This window comes from Gobius niger (genome assembly GCF_951799975.1).
Source record: "Gobius niger genome assembly, chromosome: 4".
NCBI lineage: Eukaryota > Metazoa > Chordata > Actinopteri > Gobiiformes > Gobiidae > Gobius > Gobius niger.
The window spans coordinates 28,311,436-28,322,982 of NC_136855.1; the positions used below are offsets into that span (position 1 = coordinate 28,311,436).

At 41.9% G+C, this 11,547-nt stretch overlaps 1 protein-coding gene across 1 annotated transcript; it reads left to right on the top strand.

Annotated features, from left to right (window-relative positions):
• LOC306961674 (xaa-Pro dipeptidase-like) lies at nucleotides 1-10,607 on the top strand (the record flags this gene model as incomplete). Its single annotated transcript, XM_079554518.1, has 14 exons — nucleotides 1-56; nucleotides 2,010-2,193; nucleotides 2,261-2,392; nucleotides 2,533-2,592; nucleotides 4,121-4,168; nucleotides 4,313-4,374; nucleotides 5,126-5,170; nucleotides 8,622-8,697; nucleotides 9,068-9,114; nucleotides 9,356-9,424; nucleotides 9,503-9,580; nucleotides 9,879-10,027; nucleotides 10,114-10,298; nucleotides 10,377-10,607. Exons 1-14 carry the CDS (start codon nucleotides 40-42, stop codon nucleotides 10,605-10,607), a joined length of 1,383 nt encoding a protein of 460 aa, XP_079410644.1. The 5' UTR covers nucleotides 1-39.
• Nucleotides 10,608-11,547: the final 940 nt, after the last annotated feature.

Here is an 11,547-nt window from a genome sequence, read left to right on the forward strand (position 1 = left end):
ACTGCGTCCGTCTGGCTCACCTCGAACGAACTTAAAGTCATGGCTGCAGCTCCGCAGTGAGTGCTCTCCACTTTACGATCTAAAATAATGCGCTATGATTTAGAGACAATAGAACCAAATTAAACGTGATATTGCACGTTTAATTTTATATATATGATTTTACTTTCGAGGCTTTCAGTTTCTTTTTGCATGTTTTCTCTGTTTCGTAAATATCATTTAAAAGCATTGAGTTAAACTCATGCAATGGACTGTCAATGGTTAAACTACTGGTAATGCTAAGAGGGCGAGTCTCGTAAAGATTATAGTTTAGCCCGGAGTTTAATGATTAGGTGTGTTTAAGATGCCGTTGCGGCTCGCCTGGATGATCGGCGAGAGTAGCCGGCGCAACAGGGGCGGAGAAAAAAAGTCTGAAGCCAATCCGACCCTCCACATGCAGAGAACAACGAGAGTGGCCTCAGATCACGCAGCGTCTCGTTCAGATATCGCGTTCATTTAAAGTTTATCCTAAATAAAAGTCATTCACCTCCTGCTCTGTTTCCTTCACTCCAGAGACATCATTCTTCATCAGAGGAAACTTTCCCATCCGTTTGTTTGTTCAAGTTTGTGAGATAAAATACGTCCTTTTAAATCATGAGTTTGTTCTGAAAAGAATCAAACATGAGCTCTATTTTAGGGGCGATGCATAACTTTAATAGTTTCAGTCATAGTTTATTTGTTCAGATCTAAAGAGGAGAGAGGAGGGGGCGAGGAGCACGTTTGTGATCACAGCAGACTCGTATCCAATCACCTGAGCGTGAGCCGCGGACAGGTGGGTGTTTTCCCATCATGCACGGGGCCGTGGAGCCGCTGCAGTTGCCTCTGGAGAGATGCAGCGGCTGATCAAGTCGGCTGCTCTCGTTGGGGTCTCACGATCTTTCCGTGCCCCACGTGCCCGTGACATCAGAGCCCGTCTGGAGCAAGTCGGACAGAAATCTAACCGGCATGCACCGTGCGTCTGCAGTCGGCTGTAAAAACTGCGTCCGTCTGGCTCATCTCAAACACACCTGTTGGCAGTGTTGCATTTGAACAGTGTAGCATTTGAACTTTTCAATAAAATACCAACATTTTTAGTAAAGAACTGTAGTCTGTTTCTTATCCTATATTGCGTCGATCTAAAAACACTGTAAAGTTTCAGCGTGCATCTATAAAATTATCAGACAAAGATCAGCTGTGGCTAAAATGCTGACAGGATTATGCAATCAAGAGTGATACAAAATCATGGGAAACTAAACATAAATACCGATCTCGAGATCAAATATTTTATATTCTGCATTCTTGGACCATGGCCTCATTTGATCATAATAATAATAATAATAAAAAAAAAAAAAAGTATCATTATTTTTAATCCATTAAATACAACAACACTAAACCATAAAACGCCCTGGTTAACCTTTGGGTCAGTGCAAATTTCAGTGTGATGTGTATTGTGATTGTGAGATACTCTATCATTTCCCCCTTGGCCGTCCACACTATGCAGAATTGTTCTTTCTTGCATTTTACTGTGACTCTTAAACCACATGACTAAAACCCTTTGCATCTGGTCAGCGTTTTTTTCTTCTTCTTTCACATAGAGAATTTTGTTTTTATTCTACCAATGAATCAAAGTTCATTTGTTTAGCACAAAGGCCAAAGTGCTTAACAAGAACACAAAAAGATGCATAATTAAATTACAAACAAATAACCTGAATACAGAAACACACAATACAATAAAAACAATGGAGCAATTACAAAGGCATCAAATCACAAGTGACAGTCCTATGTGCCAGTCTGAACAGGTGAGTCTACTCTCCAAACACTGCTTCATATTTTAGGTATCATTATGCTATGACCATTTCAAAGTGATCTTTCACTATTATTGAATTATTCCCAAAACCTTCAATTATGACTTAGGCAATGATGCGAGGGGTCTGACCCAAAACCAGCCATTTCTTCTGACTTCATTGACTTTTCCCCTGATGTTGTTTTGTCAGACCCGTTTTCTGGCTTGGCAACGACACCTTGAGAGTGTCCGCGGCTCTTTTTGCTCAGAACCGCCAGCGTCTCTGCCAAGGGCTGAAGGCCAAAGATGGAGTGGTGCCGGGGTGCATGGTGCTGCTGCAGGGAGGAGAGCAGAAGCAGAGGTACTGCACAGACACTGACCAGCTTTTCAGACAGGTAAGACCAGTTAAATATGCTTATCGTAAGTTATTTGCACTAAGCTTCTAACGTGTGTTTTCTGCAGGAGTCTTTCTTCCACTGGGCCTTTGGAGTGACTGATCCTGACTGCTATGGGGCCATTGATGTGGACTCGGGAAAGTCCTTACTGTTTGTTCCTAAACTCCCTGAAAGCTACGCTACTTGGATGGGAGAGTATGTTTCCCCCATACCTTTTGACACAATTATTTGTTCAATCTCTTTATACTCCATTATCTCCATATCATGATAACCAAAAACTGACATTTTTCATACATAACTTCAACTTGGTTAATTCAGGTCTTTTATCACCTTATGATCTTTTCCAAGGAGCACTTTAAGCTGAAGTATGCAGTAGATGAGGTCCACTACACCTGTGATGTAAGTCAGCTGTACTTGGTGTTTTTAAAATTTGTTCATTGTGACCTTTTTCGAGCCACAGTAACAGAGCGTTTACTGAGGTGTAGAGGTGTGGCCTCTGCTTTGACATAACACATATTTTTAAAAGTCACCGTCTCCTCTTTTTCCTTTGCTCTAGATTTGTGCCCATTACAGAAAACAAAAAGTCAGCTAAAATGGGGTCACCATTATGATCTGTTGTCTCGCATTTTAGGCCACTAATACTTTTATTAGTTAAAAAGTTAATATTGGTGGCTTATGAAGTAATTAAACCCCATAACCAAAGATATTTTCTCCAGTTCGACATTACTCAAATCTTAAAGCAGTACTAAGTAACTCTTCCCCCTAGAGGCCATAAGCGCAACTGCAGGTGTAGTAGCAAGTTACGATTTTTTAACTTATTAATTGTCTTGGAGAGTAAATACTACGCTGACAGGAAAGGCGAAGGGAGAGGGGGTTACTGTGCATCCAATTATACAATAGAAATATTTTTTTTCACTCAAACTTGGCTGTAAAGACTGTTTACAGTGACGTTAGCCCGCAGTTAGCTTTGCCCGTTAGCATGTTAGCTTCTTCTTCGTGATTACATTAGTGTGTATTGCTTTCTCCGGACCGGTGGCAGTCAAGTTGCAAACATGGTTTTCTGGCCAGAGACACCAGGGGGAGATGAAAGACCCTCCAATCATCCCATAAACACTTGTACTACCCCCACAGGGACTACGGAAAGGATTTATTAAGGTAAACACCTTACTTAGTACTGCTTTAAAGTTTCCTGAAAAAAGTGCCAAAACAGCAACAAAAACAAGATGTAAATGAGGATGAAAATGCAACATCAAAAGTTACAAAACACAACAAAAAGGAGAAGAAAAAGCATCCAAAAAGCATTAAAAAAAAAAACATGATAAAAGAGTGACGACAATGCGGCAACAATACAAGGAAAAATCTTAGATCATATTTGTAGGCCTTAGCTTTCAAATGAGGCTCAGTTAAGGCAGGGGTTAAAGGGACTAGATGCAAGTTGCCATTTTTATACTCGCTACTGCCACCTCAGGTTATACTTGTAACTGCACCTTCTATATTAAGCTTGTGCATGACAGCACACTTCGGACCGAAGCAACAACTTTTTGAGTGACAGTGCAGGATTTTAGAGGATTCTAGTCCCTTTAAGAGGTTAATGTCTCAGGTGTAGATTTGTGTGTTTTTTCTTTTTTTCTCAAACGCAATTCATCAACCAAGCCATATCCTCTTTGTTTCACCAATCCGTTTCTGTTGAAGAAAACGCATACATCAAGATCCTCAACCTATATTAATAGTAACTCTCACCAAATTTGACATTTGTGCAGAGGCTAACTAAGTCCCTTGAGGTTTCATTTGTTTTTTGCTGTTACTGGGGACCACTGCGGCGCCTGTCCAAGTGACCTGGCTTTATCCCAACGGTTGAAAGGAGAAGACGGCGACTATGGCTGCTATTCTGTCAGACACTAATTGGCTTTTTCCTATGTCCGCTCAGATTGCCGACGTGTTGTCCAACCTGAAACCGGCATTTCTCCTCACACTGGTATGATGGTATGATGATTGTGCCCCGTCTCTTCTTGTGAAAGTTTCAGAATAGACCGCCCACAACAGCACTATAATTTATCTAATTATAGTAAATATACAACCAGTAATAGCAACGCCACTCACTGTTCCCGGTCTTTTTCAGAGGGGACTGAACACAGACAGCGGGAGCATCTGTCGCGAGGCCTCATTCCAGGGAATTAGCAGGTGTGTAAAATTGGCATCATGGGCTATGCACAGTGACCCCACGTGATTTCCGGCGGGACAGTAAACCAGATGCTATCCTTCCTGTCCGCTATCTCTTCCCATTATGAATTAGCAGGTCCTACAGAAATTAATCGATAGCTTAAGATTTGGTAAAGGACTGCGAGTAAAAGTTCAGATGTGACTGGAGCAGGTTAAAAAACATTACGTGAGACGTAACGACTTCACTGGAGGAAACCTCCGTGTTCATAACATGTTATATTATAATTTTTTAACACTAGCCTTTTAGCTCTAAGATAAAAGCTCCTACCTTACGAACGCTGCTGTGACTGTCCATCAATAACTTGTTGTCCTTTACCAAATCCTGAGCTATCTCTATATTTGTGTGGGACCCTGCTAGTTGTGAAAGTAAACGATCGCCGACAGGAAGTACAGCATCTGGCTTACTGTCCAGGAAGACGTCACGTGGGGAAACTATGCATATCCTATTGGCATTTATATAACGAGGATTTAATTGGACGGACGGCGCGTTACTATTTTTCATCTTTTGATTACCATGGACACCGCACCAGCGCATAGTTATTGTTGATTAACCTCATTATAAATGCAACCGCTCATTAGTTATTATTAAAAAGCAAAGCCAGCGTTGTCCTTCACACAGCTTTCCTCTGTTAAACAAATTAGGCTTGCTCCAATTGCATTTGTTTTCCCATTGAAAACGCACTTTTAATTCTTGACTTTTGTTCGTTACCAGCTTCCAGGTTAACAACACTCTCTTGCACCCAGTCATTGTGGAATGGTAAGTTATTAAATCAGTATCCCACGTGTCTCCTCAAATAAATGCAAGACCTCTGCTTGCAAGGCCGCACCTCTCGCAATTACGCTAATGAGCGCTAATAAAATGGGCTTCAATATAACATAACACATTCACTACGGACAAATGCAATAACTTCTCGTCTTCCTACCATTCCAAAATCCATACCATACACTGTTCACTTGCATCCACTTCCTCCGCTTCTCCTCGATGTGAACATGAATTCACTCCACTCACACTCCATGGCCTTTCCTCCTTCTCTCCCCTGTCTCACTCTGACACCACCAAACTCCTCTCAACCATGAAAATTCTCCAACTGTCAGCTTGACCCGATCCCATCTCCCCTCCTCAAAACCTGCATACCCACTCTCATCCCACTCATCACCAGCGTCATCAACACTTCCCTTAGCTCTGGATCTGTCCCATCCCCGCTCAAACTTCCTCCATCACACCCCTCTTGAAAAAACCCGGCCTCAACCCTGACAACCTGGACAACTTCAGACTAATCTCCAATCTCCCGTTACTCTCAAAAATTCTGGAACGTGCCGTCATCACCCAACTCCACCAGCATCTTCACTCCTCTCATCTCTTCGAAACATTTCAATCCGGATTCCGTTCACACCACAGCACAGAAACAGCACTTCTCAAAGTCACTAATGATCTCCTCCTCGCCGCTGACTCTGGCTCCATATCCATCCTCCTCCTCCTCGACCTCTCCGCTGCATCCGACACAATAGACCATACTGTTCTCCTTCACCGTCTGCAATCAATCGGCATCCTCTGGTTCACCTCCCTTATCTCTGACCATCATCACTTCATCTCTGTCAACAACTGCACTCCCACACTTCCCCCGTCACCCACGGTGTCCCCCAAGGTTCTGTGCTCGGCCCCCTCCTCTTCACCATCTACATGCTTCCCCTCGGTCAAATCATCCGCCACCATCTATCCACTATCACTGCTACACCGACGATACTCAACTCTACATCTCCACCAAATCCATCACCCCGGGTATCCTTTCCACCATCACTGACTGCATCTCCTATATTAAAACCTGGATGGACAATAACTTTCTCAAACTCTGTCCCGAACTTTTCTCTCCTCATCGATGGACACAATGTCACCCCCTCCCCCTTTGTACGCAACCTTGGCATCATAATGGACTCCACCCTCTCATACAAAACACACATTAACAACATCAGTAAAACATCCATCTCCCACCTCCGCAACATTGCCCACCTCCGCCCCTCCCTTACCCAGTCTACAGCTGAAATCCTCATCCAGGCTTTCATCACTTCCAGACTCGACTACTGCCATAACCTCTACGGACTTCCCACCACTCATCTCCAAAAACTGCAATACATCCAGAACTCTGCTGCCTGCCTCCTCACCCACACCCGGTCCAGAGAACACATCACCTCCGTCCCCTACCCCACCGAGCTTCTGCAACAACACCAACCCACCTGCCACCTTCACTCAGCCGGCTCCAACCGCCTCACTCCCATCACCCGCACTAACCACCGGACCTTGGGGGTCCGGGCCTTTGCCATCGTTGCCCCCACCCTCTGAAACTCACTCCCACAGCCCATTAGAAACTCTCCCAAACTTTAAATCAGTACTCAAAACCCACCTGTTCAAACTAGCATTTCCTTAAGCCCCTTTTTTGTTTTATTTGATCCCCCATGTAAAGCGTCTTTGAGTGTCCAAAATAGCGCTATACAAGTTTGATTTATTAATTATTATTATTATTATTATTATTATTATTATTATTATTATTCGTGCTCGCTCAGGATTTCGTGGCATTAGTGCTCACTCCCTTTGGTTGAATTGACATTTTCTGAAATAAACAGGAAGACTAGGCAGACACACCATCCGGGGAGAACGATTGTACTGAGACCTTTTGTCTCCTGTTCTCAATCAATTCTCTACAAACTGAACTATTAGATGGTAGATCTATACTTGAATTTTTTAAAATGTGTTTTTACTCCTCCTGCACATTCTGCTTGATCATGCCAACGCCAAATGATGTGACGATAACATTGTAGGGTATGAGGGTTTATTAATCAATTAATTTGTTTATTAATTAATTAATAAGTTGTAGATTAGCCTTAAAATTTAACGGGGCACCAGTTCGAAAAGCGAACAAAATAAAAGTAAGAATAGGAGGCTAAACTACAGATTTATCTGAAGGAAATGAGGTCTTGGACGTACACATGGACCCTTATTCTGGAATAATAAACACAGACATTACCAAAGCAAACTGTGGTTTATGGAGGTTTAATGATCAAAATCAATTAACTGATGGCATTAAATATTAAAGTGCAAACAGAATAACTTGGAACCCTAACAGGATGAATAATCAGATAAAATGTTCTAAAATTGTATCTGAAAGTCAGTAAGGTGGTTAGAGGTTATGTGAGTCTTATTGAGCCAGGTCTATGAGATGCGCTTACGACCGTGAGAGAAAGGCTTTCCACTCCAACTGTGGTCCGGCGGTCCAAAGTCCTGGTGTCGACGGCCTGTGGTTGTGGTTTCTCTCGGATGGCTATCTCAGCTGATGCAGGCGCGGCCCTGTCTGCAGCTCCTCTGGCCTTGGGCGTCAAGCAAGACTCAAAATCGCTGAAAGCTAAGCGATCAAAAATGTTGTTGTCTGGTAGGAAAAATGCAAATGTTCTTAAAAGAAGTAACTGATAGTTACAAATTCACGTCAAATGACGGGCTCAAACTTAAAGTTCTTGTGGTCCATCTGAGACAAAGGAGAGGTCAGAGTTCAGCGGGGGATGTCATCCTGCCGTCTCTCCTTCTCCAACCCTCTCAGAAGCGCGTTTTTTAAAGAAGAGCAAGAGTAAGGGAAGTTTCTGGCTATTTCTCCTTCCTTTATACCAAGGGGGCGGCCCCTTTTTCTCCGTGGATTCGACCAATCGATTCAGTCCGTAACTCGATATGACGATCCCAAGTGGGAATGTCTTTGGGAGAGAATTCAAGAAATACATTTCTATTGCGATAAACACATTAACAACTTCACAACTTTCCAAACAACATTTCGACAGTATGTTTGTACATTGCGTCTTTGTTGACCTGGGGAAGAATTCATCATTAGAACAGATTGGTTGAGTTCATTCTCACTGTCCATGAATTAAAGAATTGGCTTATTACTCAAATCGGACGTTTGAGATTCAGTCTTTAGTCCAATTCGAAGGTCAATAGAGAGTTTTCATCTCTGGTTGTGACGGCTAAAGGATAGATCGTCACAGTCTTAATTTTGTCCTGAACCGCCATTCACAAGACAGGAAGTGAAGACCATAAAATGGTCTAGGGTCTTGAAGTGGGGGTTTTGGTTATCTCTGGAATGCGGTAACCATGGTGAAGAGCAAAGGTCATCCTCAGATGGTACAACATAATAAAGATATGTTGAATCAATGGAATGATATCTTTGCAGCCGTTTGCTGAAAACTGACATGGAGCTGGAGGTGCTGCGCTACACCAACAAGATTTCCAGTGAAGCTCACAAAATGGTAAGCATTTTTACTACTTTCTAAGGAAAATTGAATAATCAAAGTAAAAACAAAATTATCAATTAAATCTCCTATATAAAGGATTCCAATGTGAGGTCACACAGCCCCTCTGTACTAAAGGCTGAAAAGAAAGAATATCTTCTGCTTGGATGCTAGGGGCATATTGTGCTTGTTGCTATTTTCAATACATTAGCTTCTCTTATATTTTCTTATTTTGTAGGTGTAATGCAAAGAGATCTTTTGTGAAGTTTAGAAGACGGGCCATAATTGGGCCTATTGTCTGGGGTACAGGAAGAAGCCTAGGTTAGTTTGTGTATTGCTGTGACTAGTTTTGATGATACTAACTCTGAATAAAACTGTCACAACATAGGTCATGAAACATGTGAAACCAGGCCTGCAGGAATATGAAATGGAAAGGTATGTATCTGGCACAAATTATTATTATTATTTATTTTTTTGATTTGGAAATCAAAATCTAAATAATGGCAGGCGCTTGTTATTCTGTCACTGTGGAGAACTATTTATTTGTTTCACTGAGGAGTTTTGACTCAACTTGCTGCTGCCTCTCTACGAATGTCACACGATCATAAAAAGTTCAGGATTAAAAAAGTGTCTAATAAAAGCTTACATGTCGGTATGGAAATTGTTATTTTGGCAGCCTTTTCCAGCATTATTGCTACACCAAAGGGGGGATGCGCCACACTTCGTACACCTGCATTTGTGGAACGTAAGGCACTCTTAATGAATGAAGTATAATGGACAAAGATCAATAGTGGTTTCTTATTCGTTGTTAATGCATCAACAGGGGGCACAATACTTCAATTATTTACTATGGACATCCTGGCGCTCCAAATGACAAGACTATTATGGATGGAGACATGTGGTAAATATTCCAAATCATTTCCCATTTCCCATTTCCCATTTCCTTTGCACGCGATAATGAGATGTTATGCAGTAGAGTATCCAGGAGGGGGAGCTGTTGTCTCACAGATAAACTGTCTCGTTGTCAAACACATCCTTATTATACAGCCGTTCTATTTTATACCTATACAATATTTTTTAGACAGTATTTCCAGTGGCTGTCAACACTTTGTTTTCAACTGAAATGCTGTAAACAAAACTGTAAAGCTGAGCTGCTCTCTAGAGTTCAGCTTTACTGGCTAATAATCATTTATCTGTAGCCTCTTTGACATGGGTGGAGAGTACTACTGCTACTCCTCTGACATCACCTGCTCATTCCCTGCCAACGGCAAATTCACTGCAGACCAAAGGGCCATCTATGAAGCCGTCCTCAAGGCCTCCAGAGCTGTCATGGCTGCAATCAAACCAGGTAACATTTGAATTGTACTCCAGAGCAGCGTTGGTGCAAGATACATGGCCTTGTATTCAAATCCATAATCCTCAAACCTGTTAAAGGGGTGAAGTGGACTGACATGCACCGTCTGGCTGACCGCGTTCACCTGGAGGAGCTGGTGAAGATTGGGGTCCTAAATGGGAGTGTTGAAGACATGATGAAGGTTCACCTGGGCTCTGTCTTTATGCCCCATGGCCTGGGACACCTCTTGGGGATCGATGTGCATGATGTGGGAGGATACCCTGAGGTAGAGAATGTTTAAATTCCATCCTATGGAGATAAAAAGTGGATGAAATTAGTACATTTTACCTGCTCTGTTATGAAGGGAGTGGAGCGTATCGACGAGCCGGGGTTAAGGTTTCTCCTGATGGGTCGTCTGGTGCAGGAGCGTATGGTCCTCACTGTGGAGCCCGGCATTTATTTCATTGATCACCTACTGGACCAGGCCCTCGCTAACCCTGCTCAGAGCTGCTTCATCAACAAACAAGAGCTGGATCGCTTCCGTGGGTTTGGAGGGGTTAGTTCACTTACAAAGCTCTGCCTATTCGTTCTGTGAAACAGACAACATCACAGCCTACTTTTGACTTCTACTTGTAGCAATATATGCACTTAAAGAATAGAATTAATGTATTTGAACTTTATGCTATCTGTCTACAGGTTCGTGTGGAAGAAAACATTGCCATAACATCAGATGGCATAGAGCTGTTTACCAGTGTCCCTCGAACAGTTGAAGAAATTGAAACATTTATGGCTAATTGTGCCAAGAGTGAGGACTGTTAGCTAAATAAAATATTTTAGAGGCTCTATTGTGTCTTCTGTTTAAAATAAAGCCCTATACCATTCTGCGAAATGCACCAAACATAGTTTGACAGTGAGATTATCACAGCACCTGAAGTGTACTTTCTAAAGGTAGCTAAGGTAACTCACATGAGAAATAATAAAATGAGAGCCTTACCTGGATGCTCTAGAACATTTAGATGAAAAACATCACATTTATTGAATAAGGAGGTTTTTTGGCAGTTGCTCTAGCACCATCTTAGTCAGTAGCAAACCATCTATTTACAACAGGGAAAAGACCCTCACAGCTATTTACATAGACATTTACAAATAGTTAAAATAAAATAAAAGTGAAAGTCAGAAAAAAAAAAAATTCCCTGGTAGGTGGTGATGCTGATTGGATCAGCGTGTATATAAGGGCTGTAACATTGTAATATGTGATATCCACATCACACAATATAACCTCCACCTGTAAAACCATTTACTGGTTTGAGGTTTGTCATTACCTCTTGAGTACATGTTACTGATTTTATTAATGCTAAAGATACTGACTCTTCATCCTCCTTTGATAGTTCACTGACCAAACCTAATTGCAGTTATCTAGGTATATAATTAAAGATGTTTCTTCAATTGTTTTGGGCAGTTTATCTGAGCCAATGATTCTAAAATATAGCGTATAAAAGTAATATATACGCTATATTACTATATTATTATAGAAA